The following is a 22,873-nucleotide window of genomic DNA, read 5'->3' as shown; positions in this document are numbered from 1 at the left end:
GTGTGTATATATGCATATAGAATGATAAGTACTAACAAAATCAATGTTCTACAAAATCAACTTTGATGGCATTGGTATACAATGAAATATATGCAAGTTTAATCTGACGTAACACGGCAACAACGTTTTTATCATATACTTATGGCCAATCTATAAGGTGTGAGCAAAATCCAATGCCACGCTTAAGACATAAAACTGTGAGCAACTGGTATAAGTGGATGGGATTGATTCAATTCATCATGACACAAACTCAAGAATAGGCGTGACAAGCTCTGATGAGAATCTAAAAAAATGCCATGACTGTTACATGCGAGAGCTTGCTCATCATTACCTCAAGAAAACTAGAACACAATTCTCAAAATGAACTGTTAGAATGGTACACAATCTGCAAAAAAGAGGAAGGCGTCCATATGTCAAATGTCATTTACTAGAAAGCAAGTGCGAGAAGAAACTACTATGCAGCCAATAATAAGCACTGAGCACAAAGTTCAAATCATGCGATACGAGCGAAAACTGGGCAGACACTATTTTATAATCAGCAGCACAAACGAGCAGGTACATGTGTTCAAACTAGTATACTATTGCCAACAAACACAAGTTTAGTTCTATCACAACATAATTCAATTTGATTACTCATAAACATCAAGTAGCTCTTTCTCAAGCTTTCAGTATATTGTAGTGTAACTAGTAAAATGCCAATTGTGTGGCATTTCATAGGGGAGGAAAGAGATCATGTTCCTTGAGGCCATGTTTGATTCGTGGACAGGATATAGGGGGATAAGTCATTCCACGGGGAGCACTTTAGACATTGTGCAACAAAAACCTTATCCTAGGATAGGGAGCTTCTATTTGCACATCACGCGTTCAGATATCAACTACCAAACAGTGTTTTCGTTCAGCAGTTGATATCCAAACAATTGATTTTAATTTGAAAGTTCTATATCCAAACAGAAAAATAGCGTGAAATAAGAATTTTTGTGGTGTATGATTAGAAGCTCCCTTGGGTGAGCTGTACAGACTGGCCTGGCCGCCTAGGACATATTAATCCCACAAATGCAGGCTAAAATAACCCCGATAACCCCAAGATAAGTTATCCCGTGTCATCATATGTGAACCAAACATAGATAAAATAGTCCTATCCGGCCCATTCACTTATCCACAAATCAAGCATAGGTTAATCTGCAACAAAGCAGTAAAATAAAGCCCAAAAAAGGGTACAACAGAAACGGGGCAGGCAAAATGCAGATTGAATAATGACTGAAATAAAAAAAAACAGTAATTGCTAAGCAGGGTAGAACTACGGACCAGCAAATTTATACCTTACATTCCCTTTGTCCAAGCCTACGCTTTGGTATTTGAAGAACAAAATATACGCAGCATATACTTTAGCCTTGATGAAGAAGCCCACCTGCAATAATGTTTCTGGCTTCATGGCAAAGTACTTCTGGATCATTTCCTTCTATAGGCTTGTGGATAACAACTCTAACAGATCCCGGATTCAGTATACTCTCACTTCCAGTAGGCATGATTTTACCAGTTCCATTTATAGTGATTGGAACCACGGGCACTCCGGTTTTTGCCGCAATACTGAATGCACCTTTCTACAAATCAACAGCAAGATGCAATGACACATTTAGCATAGACAATGTGGTGGTTCTCTACGCATTGCCTAGTTACACCCACCAAACCCATGTCATCAATAACAAAGAAAATGGAATCAAACAAGAAAATGACAAAGACTAATGCTCCGTTTGTTTCGGTGGAAAACATAACCCAATGAAAATGATTTCTACAAATAACTTTTTCCAGAAGATATTTAGAAAATGTTTTCTTACATTTGGTCACAACCTCGAAAACTAATATACTAATAGCTGTATTAGTGGTGGTGGTGGTGGTGGTGGGGGTGGCTGTGGCTGACGGGCCATGGCGGAGGTGGAGGTGGTGGTGTGGTTGTATTGGTAAGGCTTTAGTTCAAAAAACATCTTCCGCCCAAATAAGCTTATTTTGCATTGATTTCCATTTTTTGTTGTACCAAACTCCAGAAAATGCTGAAAAATGTTTTCCACTGAAACAAACAAGGCGTAAGCAGGACATAGGAAAAGTCCATCCACATTTCTATAAACATACCCAGAGGATGACAAAAAAAAAAAAAGAAAGTTTTTTGGAGTTAGGTGATTCCTTCCTGGATATAACCTTGTAGAACTCAAAATTATATCAGGTTTCTTCAATGACTTCAATTTTTGTTAATTTTGGTTGGATTCAATGTCACATGCGCACGTTGAAATGAAAATTTTGACATTGATCTTACCTTGAAGGCACCTAAGTTTCCATCTTTACTCCGAGTACCCTCTGGGAAGAAAAAAACAGATGCTCCCTTCTTAACAAGATCCATACATCGCTTGAGACATTCCTATATTGAAAAGGGAACAAAATACAAATGAAGTAACACCATAAGTTCACCACAAAGACAAAGGAAAATTTGAAATATATATATCAAATAATTATTGTTGTTATCCCATAAATAAACCAAAAAAGAAAAAGAAAATACCAATTGGCTTCTGCTGTCCATGCGCTTTAAAGGAATTACACCCATCAAAAACATAGCCCACCCAATTACAGGATAATAAAAAATTGAAGTCTTGCTAATGAACTTGAAGCTTCTCCCAAGAGTCAAAAGAGTATATATGTCTAAAAAGCTCTGGTGGTTGGACACATATACAGCAGGGGTATCTGGCGCAGGCAAATTTTCCAATCCCTCATACTCAAACTCAATAAACGGAGTGACAGTTGCTAGTGCCCAAATTTTGGCAATAAGATAATGAGCTTTTCTACGGTATCGATCCATCAAGAGTATGAAAGGATGTGCTACCAGCATCAGTACAAACAGAAAAACGGCAGCAACAGAAGTAACAGCATAAAAGCAAATTCCTCTAATTTTTGAACCTGAATGAGGTGCTGCATGTAAAGAAAAAAATAAATGTATATATATATATATATAAGAATTTGAAGGTTGTGATTAAAACAGAGAAGTAGCTGAAGGTCTTTTGCGAGGAACCTGAAAATGGATAAGAAGCATCAGGAGTGCCAGTTCCAACAAGCTCGGATCTTGCAACTATGTATCTTGACAAGTTATCCTGGTTATGAAATTTATTATCATGATATAGCCTAGCAAACTTTGGGATAAAAGAGCACCAAGTTGCATTTGAGTAGTTCCTTGGACTAAATAAAATGCTATCTGGAACATCTGCAGGAGAAAACAAGCAAATTAAATAGATTAAAAGAAATCCATTTTTACTCCACAACCAAATAAATTTTGGAACTTGATAGAAAGAAATGATGAAACCACAACTAATTTAGCATATATAAGGTGTGACGACAACCTATATTCCCCAAACAGTTTTATGTGGTCTATCATTTACCAAATAGCCACTGGATTTAAGATACACATGGGAACGTAGTTCATTAAATGCGTTAAGGTGGGAATATGCACTATTGCATATTCTTTAAGATTGACTTGCGAACTTGCAAGAAGAAATGTAACAATTAAGAGAACTTTGCAAATGGACACAACAAAAACTACATCTTTATTTACTCTTAGAAAGCTACAGCTGTAAACATTAGCTTGCGAAAGAAAATGCTAGAATTCCACAGCAACTTTCCAATTCATGTTTGAAAATTCTAAGATCCCATTTTGAAAGATTTTTTTTTTTTTTTTTTTTTTTCAGTTTAAAGGGAACTTTTTGGTGGGCATTGGCATTTGTTGCCATAAGGTTAGGTACTGTCTACTTGCATAAGCATCGTAATATTTGACAAAAATCTCAACCAAATTATGAATTGAATGCAAATCATTAATTTTAAAGACATACAAATGCATGGATAGAAGCCTAAAGTTTTAATTTAGAAACGGTGGAAAAATGTGATGTGACATTGAACGAACCATGAAGACATGCAAAACCTAAAATACACTACAAACATTAAGGAAAATCTGACAATATGATGATTCGCTCACAAACATAACTACTACATCAAACCAAACCAAAACAACACAAAGCAAAAACAAAACAATATACGACAAAATTAAAACAATACAAAGCAAAAGCAAAAGCAAAATTGCCACAACAATCGCCCGGAGCACCCAATTGATTAGGGTGATCTTCTTTGAATTTGGGTCTGCTTCATCCTTGTCACCATCACACAATCACCAACTCCATTGCCATCACATAGAGCCACCAGCGCCACCGATGTTGCCCTCGTCACCATGGCACACACATGTCCATCATCATCGTCATGGTTCAGAGTAACGATCAAGTTAGAACCGCATTCCCATCAAGATAAAATCGTGATTCCAAATGGAATGACACCACTCTCAAGCATATAAATCCCCAAGAAAAAAAAATTACCATGACAAAAGAAAGTTAGTAATGCTACAATAACCATATTTATATACCACAATTAATTTACCATGTGATGTGTCATCATTGTATTGGTAACAAACATGAGTGGTAGGACCCACTCAACTAATGCAATTATGACAAATAAGATGGTAAACATAATGTGATATATGAACATGGTCATTGTAGCAGTATTCAAAGAAAATAAGTAGAAAAAACTATTTATCCTGGATTTTGGTTCTCTCTTGGGAATTCAAGGATGAACAAGGATGAAATTTTTTGATGGATCTTTCAATATGGATTATGCGACGATTAAGGAGTAAAAATATAAGTTACTTTTGCAATGAGAATTTACTTTTGAAAGGGTGGTTTGTCCCAATGATAAAGTCTTCTCGTAAGCGTCCTAGTGGTGTGGGTTTAAGTCACGAAATCAATCTCTCAAAAAATAGGAACAGTTGTGTACATCTTTCCCTCTCCCAACCAAGCTTTAGCGGGAACGTCATGTACCGGGTAGCCCTGTTTTTTTTGTTTAACATTTTCAGTGGTAATGGAATGTAAACATTTTAATATATATATATATATATGTATATATGTATATATATTACAACTAAACAAATAAAATAATTCTTGCAATATATATTATGTAAAAATATATTAACACTCTCTTCGAAGTTGCCAACCTATGTGTTTCACTCCCCCCGCCCTCTCTGTGCAAATAAGATTTACCCAATCAAAGCTTCTTAATTTTTCATTTCAGTCTAAGTGCTTGTACAACCAAGAGTAGTTCAAGAGCCCAAAAGTACATGTAACAACTTTTGCATTCAATGGAGCTGATTTTTGAGAATTTATGCAAACCTTTAAATGATTTATATGATGTGTAATGCAGCCTTGGGGTTTTTAGATTCTTCTTCTCCTATTCCTCCTTTTTCTTCTTTCTTTTTCTTTTTTTTTTTTTTATCGGCGAAAGTTAATAGTTAGTTGTTAGGTTAGCACCTCAGGGGAGTTGAAACTCACACCCGTAACCTTGCAAGAAAATCTTGCCCCCCATTCCACTCCTAAGAGTGGAACCCAAGACCTCCCCCTTAAGAGAGACTTGGTGGTCAAAGAGCTAGCAAACTAGGCTAGAACCCCGTGGTTTTATCTGATTCCTCCCCCCCCTTAAGAGAGACTTGGTGGCCAAAGGGCTAGCAAACTAGGCCAGAACCCCTTAGTTTTCTCCTATTCCTCCCTTTCTTCTTCCTCTCTTGCATGACTATTCCTGTGCTACTTGTCCATGGGACACAACGCCTAAATCAGACCCTAAACTCTCTCAAACCAAGCCTAAGTCACGTTAACTCTTTCCCCCACCTTTGGTCCTTAATTTAGAAATCAAAACCCTTAAGATACTTCCTTAACAAAAATTTCGACCTATGATGCACAGACACGGATACATGGACATGTAAATTTTCAAAAAATAAGGGACACGACACACTGGGAGCACGCTCAATATATATAATTTTATTTATTTATTATATGTAAAATTAAAATAAATATTATTTATTTATGTATTTATTTTATTACTTTAAAAATAAATATCATTCACAAATTAATTTTTTTACAAATAAAAATAATTTATTCTATTTATGTTCAGATTCATCAAAAATATTTAGATAAAAAGAAAAAAAAAAAAAGAGAGGAAAAAAGGTTTTGTTCAAGAAAAAAAAAGGTATAAAAAAAAAGAAACCGGGGGGGGGGGGAGAGAGAGAGAGAGAGAGAGCAAGAGTGAGAGCGAGAGAGAGTTGAATATAGAGAAAAAGAAAGAGGAGTGTGAGTCGAACCAAAGAAACAGTCAAACAGAGAGAGAACACAGACATACAGAGAGAGCAATGAACAAAAACAAATAAAGAAGAAGCAAAACGAAGAAGAAAAATGAAAAAAAGAACATACCTTGATCTAGGGCTTCAACAGGTTCTTCTTCACTCACTCTCTCTCTCTCTCCAACGTGTCCATAACGTGTCCAAGATTGTCCCAAGCGTGTACGGTTGGAGAAATTCAAAAGAAGGGGGACACGTTAGGTAGAGTGTCCGACACGTGTCCACCGTGTGTCCGACACGTGTCGGACACCCAGACGCTGCCTCCGGAGAGGTGTTTGTGCTTTATAAATTTCAACACACTTTATTATGAAAATCCAGCAACCATCTCTGTAGATTCTTCTAAATTTGTGAGTAACTGTGTCTGACACTTGAAACTTGGGTAAGATTATGGGATATGTCTACTATGCCTAGTTGGATATGCACCCACCAAGTATATATAAGTAATCGAATTATTATATAACCAAGCATAAGACTTTCATTTTATTTATAATTCTATATTTTAGTTTGTAAAGGTCATTTTATGTTAGAAAAAAATATAAGAAGTATTTAACAAATAGATGAATCTAACACTTAAACAACATACTCGCATCCAACCACCGCACATGAGTCCATGTAAGATAGGTAACCATTTTCTTCAAAGAACAAGACAATTCCCTCTGTTTCCCAATTTCCAAAGCCTATAATCTCTTTCTCTACCCATTAACTCTCTAAACCTAGAAGCTATCCACTACTCAACCTCCGACAGTTCAACTGCAAGCAATAATTATCATAATTTTCTTATGTCTATTATCAGTTTCTTTGGGCCTGTTTGGTTTAGTTTTCAAAAATCAATTCTACAAAAAATTTGAGAATATGGTGTTTTTGGTCATTTAAGTATTCTTGACAGAAAAAACAAGAGCATAAAAGTTTTTATTGAAAAAAGATTCTTTTATATCTCATTTCTCCAGAAAGTTTGAGAACCATGAGCCAAAAAAAAAAATTACTCTTCTCTATTTTTGTTTACTCTGACAAAAAAAAAAAAAAAAGAGTGAATTATACTAAAAGTCCCTGTAGTTTGGGGTTTGTGTCACTTTGATCCCTGACTTTTCAATTATGATACATTTGACCCTGAATTTTGAATCTTACTCCAAATAAGGACAATCAAAGATGTTTCCTTTGTAAATGGTCCATTTCAAGGGCAAAATCATCATACAACTTATTTTGTGTTGGTTAACTTGTATGTTGTTTGAAATGTAATAGCTTTTTTGTAATGAATAATGCTGAAACATTTTTTTTTTATTATAAAGTTTTGTTTGATTTGGTTTTTAGAATCTATTTTTAGAAAAAGTTTTTAAGAAACTAAAAATTAAATTGGTGATAAAAAGTACAAACACATCATTGTTATATAATTTTATCTTTTGAGAGGGTAGAAATATATATATATATATATTTTTGTTAAATTAGTTTCAATTTTTTCAAAAGTCAAACATTGTGACAACTTTGATGTCATTATTAAACCAATCCATTAAATCAAAAAATCCAAAACTAAATCATATATTAAATATAACGATTACACAATAAAAGCCTAATAACTATCCATTACATGACAACCATAAAAAAATATCTATTAAAAACAAATACAATCATGTATTACATTATAACCATCCAAAAACATCAACAAAAACAACCACCCATTACATGATCATCATCCAAACACATGCTAAAAATTAATTTGATAAAAAAAATTTTAAAAATAAAAATGTAAAAGATTTATCATTTTTATAAAATTTTATATTTGGTAGATTGAAATAATTTTTAAAAATTCAACAATAATTTTTTGGCATTTGTTTTTGTCAAATTAGTTTATATTTATCAAATTGACGACTTTGCCCTTGAAATGGAGTAATAGTGTCTTCAATTGTCCTTATTTGGAACGAGATTCAAAATTTATGATCAAATGTATCACAATTGAAAGGTCAATGACCAAAGGGAGACAAGTCCCAAACTATAGGAACCGTTAGTGTAATTCGCCAAAAAAAATAAAATTGTTCCTAAAAACTTTATCAAAGTCCTTCCTTTCTTTTATTTCCCTATCCACTCCTTGAAAAACACCAAAACAAAGCAACAAAGGCTAGGGGAACTGAGGTTAGTTTCATTAGAAAGTGGAGGAATGAATGAATGGCCAATTGGCTGGTTTTTCAACATTATATGTGCCCAAAAAAAAAAAAAAACTTCATGTATAATCTTTTGTGCAACATCATACCATACCTCTAGATATCACCATGAGTTGCAGAAACTTATTGTTCACTAATAAATTAAATCTAGAAGATTAATAACCACATTGTACATGGGTCAAATCAAAGCAAATTTATATGCCCAAAATGATGTATACTTACAGTCTACTGTATTTCTGCGAATTGCCGGTTTTAATGGAGAAGACCCCATGTATAGTCCATTGCACAACTGCAGGACAAGTTAACAGCATAGTCATAAAACAGATTAATGGTAGCTAAAGTTACATAAAAAAAACCAGGCATAATCTCAAAGTTTTACTTTCTAATCCATTACCTAAGCTTTGTCCGTGCATGAACCAGTTATTCTACTGATAGGAGAGTTGCATGAAGAATGCACATAAAGAAGCATCATAATAAAACTCTCTTAAGACTTATTCCAGGACTGGTTGTGTTTATCAAGTATATGCACCAGAATGATAAAACTTCAGGAAGAAAAAAAATGTAGAAGAAAGAAGATAACTTTAGAATCTTACTAAGGCATCCTAAGAATCTACTCCGCAAAGACGGGCAGACAAAAAGAGAGAGAGAAAAAAAAAAGAGGCATATAGATGAGCATATTACAGGATGTCAAAACTTTCTAAATTTGGAAAAATCTGGTGAACAAAGAATTTGTGAACTAACAGACTCAAAAGTCAAAACTAGTTCTACCCGAGAAATGGACACAACCCATAACAAAGCACCAAACAGGATGCCCGACAAACAAAACAAATACTACAGAACACCCACCACGCAAAATCATCAAAATACCCTTAGCTATTACAAAACCCAAATTTTATATAAATGAAATGGAATTAGATTCATGGAGTTCAATGGAAACCATCCAAGTAAAACTCCATCACAAGATACTATGGTGGGTACCACATACTCCAGAAGGGAACAACAACTCTGATGATGTTAGAGAGAAGACGAGGCTCCCTAGACCATGAATGAAAAAAGAAAAAAAACTGAAGCAATCACACTGCAATTCCTTGGTAATTTTCTAATTCCTGTTCAAAGTTATGGAAAGAATCCAAACTCCTGCAATGATGCATTGCCAATATGAAAGTGCGTAAAGTATGAGTAAAAAGTAACTTCTATAAGAATAATAACAGCAAGAATTGACCCTAAAAAGTTGTTTGAAATGACTTATGGTGGGATTTTTTTTTTATTATTATTATTTTGTTTAAGCACAGTCCAACGTATGCACTAATTTTATATTAGTCTAAGTTGTTATGAAGAAAATTTTACATAATTTTCTTTCAACTATTAATAATTTCATGTGTCATAAATTTAGAATGGACCAATATACTAGTATGCAGTGTTTTAAAAAGCTCTAGGCACACTGCGGCGATAAGTGTTAAAACCTACCAAAACCTACCACTACACCTACTCCACCCACTTCACCTACTACTCCACCTACTACATACCTACCTCCTCTAATCTTCTATATATAGGACTCATTGTAAACATAACAAGATACAACAATCAATAATACATCAATTTTAACAATTAGTAGTGATACAAAATCGTTTTAGATTAAAAAAAAAAAAAAAGCATATATAGCATTAATTTCCATAGTGAGTAATTTTATTTGGGCGTCCTTAATATTTTTTGGGGTGTAAATAGAATCCCCCACTTTAATACGAGCTTCGATCAAGAATGGAAGCAGATCAAAACTTTGATCTTTCCCCCAATTTTGCTTCCCTATTGGATACGGGCTTTAATACGTTGTTTGACAAGACTTAGAGACTATAAGTATGGGGTTTGTTCCATCGCTGAAATCACAGAACCACACCCAGCCTCACACAAATGGATGCTGGAAAGTTCGCTCGTGGGGTGGGAGGGCGGGTCGTCCCGCCTGGGCGGGTTACTGACCGGTCAGCCACAATGATCGACCCGGCGGAAGCTTCGCGAAAGCGCCGGAGGGCGGAGGTGGACATCAACGATCGCCCCACGAAGAAAAGGAGGATCGATCGCGCAGGTAGATCCGTTGACGTTGTTTTGGGTGAATAGATCATCCGTGGAGTTCATCTTCCTAGTCCTTTTTTGTATATAAATATGAACTCCACGGATGATCTATTCACCCAAAACAACGTCAACGGATCTACCAGTGCGATCGATCCTCCTTTTCTTCGTGGGGCGATCGTTGATGTCCACCTCCGCCCTCCGGCGCTTTCGCGAAGCTTCCGCCGGGTCGATCATTGTGGCTGACCGGTCAGTAACCCGCCCAGGCGGGACGACCCACCCTCCCACCCCATGAGCGAACTTTCCAGCATCCATTTGTGTGAGGCTGGGTGTGGTTCTGTGATTTCAGCGATGGAACAAACCCCATACTTATAGTCTCTAAGTATCATCAAACAACGTATTAAAGCCCGTATCAAATAGGGAAGCAAAATTGGGGGAAAGATCGAAGTTTTGATTTGCTTCCATTCTTGATCGAAGCTCGTATTAAAGTGGGGGATTCTATTTACACCCCAAAAAATATTAAGGACGTCCAAATAAAATTACTCACTATGGAAATTAATGCTATATATGCTTTTTTTATATTTATTTTAATCCATCTTTTTGAAAAGAAAACGAAACACAAGGTTTGCACACCCATCATCGTACTTTTCCATTAGTGGTAGGACCCGTCCAAACAAATTTAAATCTCACATTTCCTTTTTATTTTTTTTATTACTTCAACTTTATTCACAAACTTCTCTTCATTTTTATTTTCTTTATTTTCTCACACCAGCGCACATGCTTTCCTCCTTAATATATTATTATTATTATTATTATTATTATTATTATTAATCCACAAAAAAAAAAAAAAAAAAAAAAGTGGGACAAGCAACCACGTGAACCACTTTCCTTATTTCCCCCATCTTTCATTTTGATTTCAAATTTATTCTTATTATTTCTTTCTTTATTTTTCTTTCACATTATTTTTAATCTTTTTCAAATTCCATTCATACCATATAGCTTTGCACACCAAACCATCTTTTATTCATCTCAGGGATCAACCCCGATCACAATTTTACACACAAAAAAAAAAAAAAAAAAAAAAAAAAAACCACAAACAACCAACCCCAACACAACACCCAAAGATTTGTTTTCTTTTCTGCAGCCGGCCACCCACCGACCTCACTTCTTCGCCTATTCCGCCGGTCTTTTCTTCTTGCCTCCGTCCTGGGCGGCCCTTGACGGTGTTGCCTCCGTGTTTCCCACTCCACTGGGCACGATCACTCCACCCTGCTCCTCCACTGCAGCATATGGCGGCCCTCCAAATCGGAACATCACGGTGGCCTTCCGCTTCAGCTCCTTATTTTCCGCCTTTAGCACACTTATCTTTGCTCGCGCATCCTTATACATGCGCTGGAGCAGAGCCAGTTGGGCATTTAACTGCTGCACCTCATTTGTCCTACTCTGCAGCCGGTGCGACAAGTTTGTGACCGCAGTCATGGTTTCCACACATGACTTCAATGTATACTGATTGGCTTCAATATCCGTTTGCACTGTCATTTTTTGCTCCACAGACCGCATAAGAAAGTTCAATGGAGCAAAACCAGAGGTGTTTGGTTGAGGTTCACGGGCCACCGCACCAGTTATCTCTCTTGTTGACTCGTTGAGGTCTGGAAAGAGAGTGAGCAGACCACGGGAAGAAGAGGCCATTTTCTAGGCTACAGAGTGTTACAAAGTTTCTCTCTCCGAAAACGCAGAGTTTTTTCAGAGAAGGGTTGGATCCAAAGTATTTACAAAGTGTTTCAGAATGACAATATTCAGATGTTTCAGCCTGGTTTGGTTTCCACAGCCTCCGTATTGGTTTATATCGACACTGACGACGCGGCCGACACGCCGCTCTATCGCTCACGTGCCTCGCCGCGTCTCCGGCTCACCTTTTGATGGCTCGACGCTTTCTGTCGGGCACGACTTTTGATGGCCTTTTGAGGGCGCGACTTTTGAGGGCTCGATATATATATCCATGTATATATATATTTGGGCAGCCTATATACACCATCATACAGTGTATTTTCCAACGGTCCGACATGACCCCATAAACTGTTCCGACATTTGATTCCGGTTAGCTTCTCCATCGGTCCGGTGTGACCTCGTCACCTGTCCCGACTTTATCTGCTACAACGGTTTGCCACAACCATCCAGTGTCCTCTACAACGTTATGACACCACCATCCAGTGTCCTCTACAACGTTATGACACACCCATCCAGTGTCCTCTACCCCGTTATGACACAACCATCCAGTGTCCTCTACAACGTTATGACACAACCATCCAGTGTCTTCACCAACGGTCTGACACGACCATACAGTGTCTCCTATCCTATTTTATTTTATGTATTAGTCTATTTTCTTGTTTTGTTACTCTCTCCAAACTCAAGTTGGTTAGTTCCTATCCCCCTTGAGTTTGCGGGGGCTGTTAAAACCTACCAAAACCTACCACTACACCTACTCCACCCACTTCACCTACTCCACCTACTACATACCTACCTCCTCTAATCTTCTATATATAGGACTCATTGTAAACATAACAAGATACAACAATCAATAATACATCAATTTTAACAATAAGGTCTCCTATAGCCTAAGCGCAAAGCGCGAGGCAAGGCGCACGCCTAACCAAAGCGAGGCTCAAGTTGTAAAAGATAAGCAAAATTTTTAATATAGGCGAAGTTTTCAACATAAACAAATATATATGCATTCCAAAATTCATAAAGTAAGTTTCACTATTTAAAAAAACCAAAAAAGTGAACATTCAATCATTGGCTGCATAATGAAGAAGAAGAATAACAGTGGCTGGACCAAAAAGAAAGAAAAAAAGAAAAAATAGAAGAGAACCAGCGAAGAAGAAGAAGAAAAGAGATAGAGAGAACACAACGAAGAAGAAGAGAAGAGAAGAGAACAGAAGGACCTAAAGAAGACGACGTCAATCGTTGATGAAGAAGACCATGTCCTTCTCTCTTCCTATTGATCCCTTCTTTTAATCACTAGCATTTTTTTTTAATCACTTTTCTGATCTCATTTCACACATTTGTTCATTTATATTGAAGGGTTGTAATCCCCTACGGCCAAGGTTTTGAAAAGCGGTTGTGGTCGCCATAATGGTGGTGGTGACGCGGTTACGGTTACAGTTGCGGAGTGTAAATGCCGTAGCGTAATAGTTGCGGTAACCGGAACCGTTAATTTTTTTATTTTTTGCACAATTTTAAAAAAACATACCAATACACATATTTTTTTTCTATAATCATATTTATTGAGTTTCAAAATAAATTTGATCAATTTTTGTAAATTTTTAAGTATGATCCAATATATTGTATATTTTTAAATCACTATAAATTGAGTTTTTTACATTTTATTTTAATAATTAATGACTTTATATGTCATAAATCCATATTACGCTTGTGGAAAAAAAAAAATTATTGGAATTAGATGTATAAAATTATTATTTTTAATTATTATACTTGTGAAGCATATGCAAATTTTAATTTGAATAGTTTTTAAAAAATAAATTATAAAGAATTTTTTTTTTTTTTTTTTGGTTTGGATCACTTGAATATTCATTCTCTTTTTGGATAATCTGTAAATAAAAATAAAACAAACTAATAAAAAAAAATTGACATGTATAAAATATGTATTATATATAATTATAGGTGCTATGTTTTCTAGATATTTTACGAAAAAATCAATCACTAACCATTATAAGATAAACAATGACAAAAGTAAGAAAATAAATAAGAGTCTAAATATATATATTTTAATCAAGTCAAATAGATAATGACTACACTTATTATTATTATTTTCAAACAATATATAGATAGACACACACAAACAAAATGGTTGAGTGATAGCAACTGAATAAAATAGCATAGGTGTTACAGCTTTAACAAATCAATAACATGTTCATCATCTTCCCTCTTCTCTCTCTATCTCTTGCTCTTCCATCTTCTCTCTTCTCTCTCTATTTTTCCCTCATTTTCAGATTTTTTTTTTCTTTTTGTGTTTTTTCGAAAGAAACAGCTCGGAACCATTGCGTAACAGGCCGTTACGACCGCTACGATAGCCGCTACGTTCGACACACCTATGAATCTCAATCACACTGCAAAAGCGGCCATAACGGGTGGTGATAACCACCACAACCATTACGTAACGGCGTTATATAACGGTTGCGGCCGCTTTTTAAAACCTTGCCTGCGAGTATCCACACAAGAATCACTTAAATCAAGTGTTGGAGTAAAAACCTACGTAAAGCCCGTAAGGCCCTCGTCTTGCACCTCATCCCCAGGGGCATGCCTCAGCACCTTTTGTTCAGCACCTCGCCTCAACCTACTTGAAGTGCCTCGCACTTAGACTTTTTTAAAACACCATTATTATGTATTTTGTTGTTGTATTTCAAACTTATAGGAATAAATAATAATAATAAAAAATCCAAGTTAGTAATCACAACTCCTTCCTAAACAAAAAATATCCAAGTTCATAATCATAAAGCCAAGTTAACAATACCAAACCTTCAAGTAATCACATGAAAATTTAGGAAAAATAAACCAAATGCAACTAGTAGATTTGAAGATTGGTGGCTCAAATCTTGTACATCTGGGTTTGTTAGATGCCAACAGTGTGTTTTGTATGAGATCGAGAAGTTGAAAGGGGAAAAAAATCTGGAAAAATCAAGCTGCTACATAGGAAGGAGCCAACTGTGAGGTTATGATCGCCATAATGGCATCATAACGGGTCATTACAACCCTAAATGGAACCAAAACTGTAACGATCTTTACACCTGCGATTTTATTCCCACCAATATTGCGGCCGAGATAGATAGTGGAGACAACTTATACTGGTATGTAACAACAGCCCCATTTTAAAACCTTACTTAAGACAACAAAAAAGAAGGAAAAAAACGAATCAACTTCCCTAATTTTCTCGTACATGAAAATAATACAAGAAAGAATAGCTATTTGCTTACTTATTCTTCAAAATATCTCTAGTGTTCACCTCTTTGTGAGCTACCATTCACACATGAGCATTTAATTCGGGAGTGCCATAAAAAACAAAGTGAAGGATATAACTACCAATAGGTCCTAATAGTTTGACTTAATTCCCATTAAATCCTATTGAAAATAAGACTTGGTAGAATTGTCGCTAAAAATAATTTTTTGTGACAATTTTTTATATATGTCACTAAAAATTGACAATTAGTGACTTTTTTTTGTCATGATTTTTATAAATTGTAACTAAAACTTACAATTAGTAACTTTTTTTATGACAAATTTTTTCCAAAGGATCTATTAGACAATAAGCCCACTTATTAGGACTTACACATAATTACTCCTAAAAAATCGAGGATATTGGTGATGACCATAAGAAGATGAAGAAAATGTAAAATTAAAGAAGTGAAAGGTTTGGAAATTGATTGGTTTCAATTTTGAAACCAGTTGGACCAAATGAAATTAATTTTTCAAACCTACATACAAAATAAATCAATATCAAAACTTGTGACAGTGAAAAGACTTAGGATTTACAAGACAAGCATTAGAAAATATGAATTTTGTTAACGAATGCCCGAGGGGCACTTGAAGATTGTAATAGTTGTATACTAGTTATTTATAGAAATGTGCTCGATAGAAAATAAAAAACAATTTTAAGTTCTGTTAACCAATTTTCTTGGGGAAATCATTAACAATTCTAATAAAACAAAACATATTATATGGGCATTACAGAAAGTGGGGCATTTCCCAATTTGGGCGGGCCCAAGGCAATGGCCTTAATGGTTGTGCACTTGGGCCGGCCCTGTCACCACCCATCACCTAATTAATTAACCCCCATTTCCATCCTACATTCGGTTCCCACTCAGGCCAAGATCATCATAGGGTGATTCAAGTATTCAAATAGAATAGGATCGGAATAATCTCTGTCATTAATGATCTTTTACTACTCTTCTAATTTATTCCAGGACTCCTTACAATTATCTTTACTTTTCTTGCCTCGTATCTTGGATTTGCAAGGAGATGAAATTTGATAACAAGGGAATTAAATTCAAGTAATTTGAACTGACATGAAATATCAAACTCCATTACTTCTGAATTTTTGTGATGAAAACAAAACCTTACAAGAAAATAAATCTACACTACATTTGAACTTCTCACAAAAGAGAACATTTTCTATGAGACTAATGAATGGAAAAGCAAAAGAAAATTGAAAACTCAACATATATATAACAGTTTATTCAATTCCTTTACTTGACTACTTCTATACAAGTTTCCAAGGGTAAATTGACAACTTTTGCATCTAATAACCTAATCCTCATTACTTATATATGGTTTTCAAGAAAACCATCATCACAATTAAAACCACCACAACAAATGCCCCACAATGTCACTGTATAAGCTTATGCCTATCAAGTCATATTTTAGAGTATGTAGCCCACTGTGTTCCCCTTACACCTATGCCTGTTAGAAGAATATACATTTGTGGTAACACTGAATAAAAAATAACTATGATAGGGTTAAGAAGGCTAGGCTTTAATGGGTTGTGCTATGGTTTGATTTTGTTCCTGCTCTAGCAATCCACAGGTTAGCTTGAATGTTATGGGCTAAGAAGCACAGACACTTTTAAGAAGTTGATGTATCCGTGTCGTGTCCATGTTGTGTCCGTGCTTCTTAGGTTACGGGTCAAACATGGCTTGCATAATATAGGGACAACAATGGTGATCAAAACCACCTCATTTAGAGAAGAAACATAAAAATTAAAAATTGGTTGAAAGTTGAAAGATTTCCTCCCTCTTTTTCCGGAATTCTCTCCTTATAAAATTTTCTTTCTTCTTGTTAAATTATTTTAAAACAACCATTTTACGTGATTTCTTTTAGGTTACAAATTCTTATTTTGAAAAATTTTCAAATATATTACTTCTAAAATATTTCCTTAATTACTTAATATGTATTCTTTTTCAATAAGTAACTCTAATTCAATAAGATACTGTTTGTACTGAAAAATGACAGGCCGAATATGTGGTGACACATGGTGCAGAGGCGAGGCTAACAATAAGTGATGTTAGAAAATGAAGGATATGTGTTACAATATATATCCTATTTGCTTGGGATTTGGAGATAATGATGGCATGAGTCGTGACTACCACCCCTAGATCCCTAGTAAGTAGAGAAGGATTCTCTCTTGGGTGTATCTATAATGGTAGAGACGTTCTTTTTGAAAAAGGGTTTTGAAGAACTAGGGCCACGTGGCATTCATCCAGCTAGAGCTGGAACCCATGTTTCTTTAATCCAACAGTGGACGGTGAAGATGAATCAACCACTACCATTTTCTGAGAAGTTCACCAAGAAATATGGGGAAGGTGGGACAGATGGCACTCATCCATCCAAAGTTAGAGATCCATTACTACTTGATCAAATGACCATGAATTAATATAGAATAACCACTTCCATTTCTTGGGGAATACATTAGAGATGCTTAGGCAAGGTGGCTATCATGGGACACATGACAATTAAAGAGGCAACAAAGTAGGTCACCAACTGAGATGGTTGGGAAAAATCATTGGGTTGCTACCAACAGGAGGTTCAAGCCATTTAGAAGTTTACTTGAAAGACATCCATTTCAATCAAACTCAAATCAAATACATAGCTCAAGGCACACGTGTCAGTCAATTTATTTAGCTATCCGTAATTTTAGTTTGGCTATCCATAGCCTTAGTTTAGTTAATCCCAAACTATTTGTATTTCAATCCGTTGAGTGCAATTTAGTTTCTTGTTCTTTTCAACATTCTGTGTCTTCAATCCGTTGAAATAATGAAGTTTCAAGTTCTTGTTTGTTCATTACTTGCTATGTACTCTTCCTAATTTTCAAACACTTGGGAGATTTGAAGTCCTCTTCATTGAAGCAGGAAAAGAACCAAGAGGTTTTTAAACCTTTGGACCTCACACAATTCTCCTAGTTAGAAGTCGGGCGGTTTTAACACGTGGACAACACTTTGTCCTGACAAGCCCGCATCCAATCCTCCTTGCCAAATTTTATCAAAACAGGTACATACAGCTTATGCAAAGGACAATTTACATGCTTTATCCCATAGTGCATCCTACTCCGCAACCTTACCTTTAAAAATCCAAGCATTTCTCTCTAATGTTGACATTTTTCTTACTAGTTCCTTGCTTCATTCTCTCATCTATCACATCAAAGAAGTAATGTTCGCATTCAAAGGTACCCACATCCCCAAATCATAATTGCACCCAAAGAACCTACACTAATTAATAGTTCCCCAGTCAAGAATTGTTGTCAAGGTGAAAGAATTCTTTGATTATCCACCTACAACAAGCATACATTTCAATTTCCCATTTAACAAATAAATAAATAAATAAAATCAGATAATTCCCAAATTCATGGGATTCATAGTTCTGGTCTACACAAAGTCTGTTGATAATCAAGAACGATGAAATTATTCACAAACACACACAGACACACAACAAAATACTTTTCGATAACACAACACTATGACAAGAAATTACCGGCCGAAGAGGAGATGGAAAGAAAAGCCTCGTTTCCTTCGTACCTGAAAATTGGAGTAGAACAAAGTTAAGACACCATTTGGAGAGAGAGAGAGAGAGAGAGAGAGAGAGAGAGAGGGACATACAGAGACGAAGTGGAGTGGAGGGTCGGAAGAGAAAATTGTTAAATTTAAGATGGGAAGAGACTTCCATTGAAGGAAAGCTTAATTCTCTCTATCGTCTCTCATATTCTTGTTCTTGTTCTTGTGCTAATATGTAGGGTTTGTCTCATATTCTTCAACTCTTACCAGTCTACTGACTTTCCATGCCTCCTCGCCTTGGGAGTTGGGACTACAATTTTTTTCTTTTCTTTTTCTTTTTTTTCAAAAGGCAATGGAAACTCTCAATTAAATTGGATAAAATTTCAATGAGAAATGTTAACCACTCATATCATTGTAGATGAGGAGCACCCACAAAATGCAAGTTGGGTATTTCAATTTAATAATATTTTTTATTTATTTTTATTAAATTTCTATATAAAATGATTAAAAAGTATTTTATTTATAAAAGAAAGTGTAAATAAAAATGTTTCTGACACTACATTCATCATCAGTTATAATATTTAGAGTGGGTTTGAGAAGTAGGTTGATATTTTAGTTTTTTTGGTTATTTTAGCCTGAGCTAAAAAGCTTGATTTAGGAAGGATTTTTTGACTTTTTGACTTTTTTAACTTTTTTTGTGAGAGAAGATTATGGATTGGATGTGATATTTTGTTTGTTGGGGCTAAAATAACTTATTTTGTCTTTTATGACTAAAATAATCAAAAAAGCCCACAAAATCCCTTCCCAAACGGTGTCGATCTTCATATCTAATCCTAACTCAACCCTATTTGCTTTAACTCACCATTCTTATATTTTATTTCATATTGAAATTGATAATTGATAATGAATAAAACGTTGCCAAGGAATTTTTTTATCATTTTGCGTAGGTTGGTTTTTTGAATTGATTCGGCACTGAGTATCCAAATAAATTTCATATGTTTGGAATTAAAATATCTGGATAAATATATTTTGTTCTACACTGAATATCCATATAAAATAATTGGAATTAATATAAATAAAAGCCAAATAATAAATACAAATAAAAAAACATGGTATTTATTCCAAGCCTTGGTCATTCTTTATGGGATAAAAACTCCTCCCTAAGTTTCATTACCGTTTAACAGTTATAAAGTGCATGGCAGAATGATAAATATTATACTAAAAGCATAAGGGATATACAAGTCACTATGAATAATTATTGAGGCTAAACAATGAATAGTTTGATTTGAATAAATATATTATTTTAAATAACAGAAATATAATATATAAATCATATAAGCAAAATAATCATAAAATGGTACAGAACAAGGGTTAATAGATTCTTGACAAACAGAGGATCACTAAAGTGAATAATCAAAGAACCAATAGTTATTTAAGTCTCCCAATACATGAAACCTTCATAACGGTACTTATGGAATAATTGTTTACATTATCAATTATCAAGTTATTTCCAAAAACACATTTGATAAACAGTTATATCCATAACTGTTTTTTTTTTAAATTAATAGAACTCATTAAATAAATAATAAAAGTTAATATAATTTATGAAGTATAATTTATATTAGCTCAAAAATAAAAGTATTCTTCTTCAACATTCACTGGCTGGCTCATTTCCTTTCCTATACTTCTCGTTTGTTGTTGTTTTTTTTTATTTTTTTGTTTCCCCTTCCTTCCATTAAGTACAAACTCACCTCACCTATTTATAGGTGATTCAATCTTTGGATGCTGAGCACGTGGCCTTATCTTACCTTATTCTTATCCGTTGTTTTGCGAAAGGGAAAGGCTAGGTTTCATGAAGAATTTTCATGAAAACTATCATGAAAATCATCTGCACCGTTAGATCAGGTATGTGTCTCATGATCCAACGATGTAGATGATTTTCATGACAGTTTTCATGAAACGTAACAGGACCCTTTGCGAAATGCTTGGGAACTCTAGAGGAGCTCTAAATGGAGCTTTAGGGGTGGGGTTGACAAGATGATGTGATGTAGTTTTAATTTTTTTTTTTTTGGCTTACCTGCTGTTTAGAGTTCTAAATCACGGTTGCATCACTTATATGTTTGGTTTCACTTTTTAAAAAATATTTTTCAGAAAATTTTATTTTTTTATTTTTCGTATTTTTTTTTTACTGATTTTTTTTAATATTTTAAGCAATTTTTTTAATTTTTAGGTATACCTAACTTAGATGTATTTAAAAAGTAAAAAATTCGTGAAAAAAACCTTTTAAAAATTTACTAAATACCCAAAATATAAAAAAAAATACGATAATTCAGTACGTTTTTTATATTTTTATGTATTTATTAATTTTTTAAAATATTTTTTCACAAATTTTTTACTTTTTAGATACATCTAAGTAAGGTGCATCTAAAAAGTAAAAAAAATGTTTAAAATTTAAAAAATATTCACTAAAAATAAAAAAACACAAGAATCAAAAAACTAGTTTTCAAAAAACTTAATTCAAAAAACTCAAACCAAACACGAAAACCAAACTTGTTTTTATCCTTAATCTATTGAGCAAGTTATCAAAACAAAGGCAAAGTTTAACTAAACAAATACCTAATTATTCTATGGTCTAAATACTAAATTAATTACATTAATTTTTTTAATTGTTGTGTTTTAGAATATAATGACCCCTAACTTAAATTAAATTATATTTTAGCTTTTTTATTTTATTTTTTATCGTGATTAGTTATTAGTGTAGTGTTAAAATTAATTAAACATTTGAAATGCCACAAGGTAGATCGGAGAATTTATGTAAGGTTTTTAGAAAAAGATGAGAGCAAAAAAAGGAAAGATAGGTTCTAGAGAGAGAAGAAGTAAAATGTGATCAAAATGTAACTTTCCTTACAACTTTATTCAAATAGATTGCTTGAACGGTAAAAATTTATGCTCGAGCGTCAGACACAACATATCATTCGAACAATCAAAACTAAGCTTGAGCAAAGAAATCAAACTCCTAGAATTTCATCTCTGTTGAATAGATTGCTCGAGCGATGAAACCTAAACTTGAGTATTAAACATCAAGGACCGCTCGAGCAACAAAACTTACGCTCAAATGAAGAAAACAAACTCTTAGAAGCTCAGACTGCAACCCCAAAACTGAAAGAAAGAAAAGACTGCTCGAGTAACCAAACCATCGCTCAAGTTCACACAGCCAAAATCACCCCAAAAATACTAATCTCAACCTGTTTTAAACATAACTCCAAAACCCAATTCTCAACTCAAAAGATAACATAAGATATGAATAGTTTAGAAGAACAAGAATATATGTCAACGAAGATAACTCAAAGTTTTAAAGACAATAATAGTCCTAAAGCAGAATAGAAATCCGAAACCAATACATCACAGGGGTAAAATTAGAAACAAAATGTCCTCAAAAACCAACAAAATGACTTCTCATCAAACTATTTGACAAAAGGTGGATCTCTCACTAACAGAAAATATCCACTAGACCTAATACCATATACCTTTCCTTAGATTGGACTTTTCAACAATTTTGTATTTTTTATGTTCATAGCATAACTGATAAAATTATGGTAACCTCCATGTTTGAAGAAAATTTTGCTCACTTTCATCAAGTCTCATAAATTTGACATAATTACATTAAACTTCTTTAAGGATTTAATTCACAAAACATTTTTCCATTCTTTTTCATTTGTAATTTATTAGTTATATAGATGAAAAAGTGTTTTTGTTTTCTCTTTAAAATTGAAATATATATTTTCTCAGTATCCCACATCGGGAATGGAGGGGGGGTTCTTGGGCTATAAAGTAAAAATTTGGACCCTTATATA

The 22,873-nt window shown here is 34.4% G+C and overlaps 1 protein-coding gene across 5 annotated transcripts; it reads right to left on the bottom strand.

The window, feature by feature from the left end:
- Positions 1–44: 44 nt before the first annotated feature.
- ATS2 (Phospholipid/glycerol acyltransferase family protein) lies at positions 45–19,402 on the bottom strand. Of its 5 annotated transcripts, none has more exons than XR_014366442.1 (8): positions 19,125–19,402; positions 19,000–19,043; positions 8,620–8,686; positions 3,056–3,244; positions 2,549–2,955; positions 2,309–2,410; positions 1,320–1,601; positions 45–385 (listed from the first exon to the last, which is right to left on the bottom strand). XR_014366442.1 is itself a non-coding variant. In XM_082924798.1 (8 exons), exons 1-8 carry the CDS (start codon positions 19,189–19,191, stop codon positions 369–371), a joined length of 1,086 nt encoding a protein of 361 aa, XP_082780924.1. In that variant the 5' UTR covers positions 19,192–19,402; the 3' UTR covers positions 45–368. The 5 variants fall into 5 exon arrangements, 2 of the variants coding, with proteins under 2 accessions (XP_082780924.1, XP_082780925.1); XM_082924798.1 differs by having other exon boundaries at positions 1,409–1,601; XR_014366443.1 differs by having other exon boundaries at positions 293–1,179.
- Between the last annotated feature and the right edge of the window lie 3,471 nt (positions 19,403–22,873).

This window comes from Camellia sinensis, chromosome 4, assembly GCF_055761805.1.
Source record: "Camellia sinensis isolate YWXY chromosome 4, ASM5576180v1, whole genome shotgun sequence".
NCBI lineage: Eukaryota > Viridiplantae > Streptophyta > Magnoliopsida > Ericales > Theaceae > Camellia > Camellia sinensis.
Note: the sequence above shows the minus strand (reverse complement) of the source record. Positions and strands in the feature narration are given on the sequence as shown.

Bases quoted from the DNA above. Each gene is read 5' to 3' on its own strand.
- ATS2 (XM_082924798.1), bottom strand. From the start codon at position 19,191: ATGGAAGTCTCTTCCCATCTTAAATTTAACAATTTTCTCTTCCGACCC. The intron at 19,044-19,124 runs GTATGTCCCTCT...TCCAATTTTCAG, and splicing joins CTCCACTCCACTTCGTCTCT to GTACGAAGGAAACGAGGCTT. The intron at 3,245-8,619 runs GTAAGTATACAT...TTTCTCCTGCAG, and splicing joins TCGCAGAAATACAGTAGACT to ATGTTCCAGATAGCATTTTA.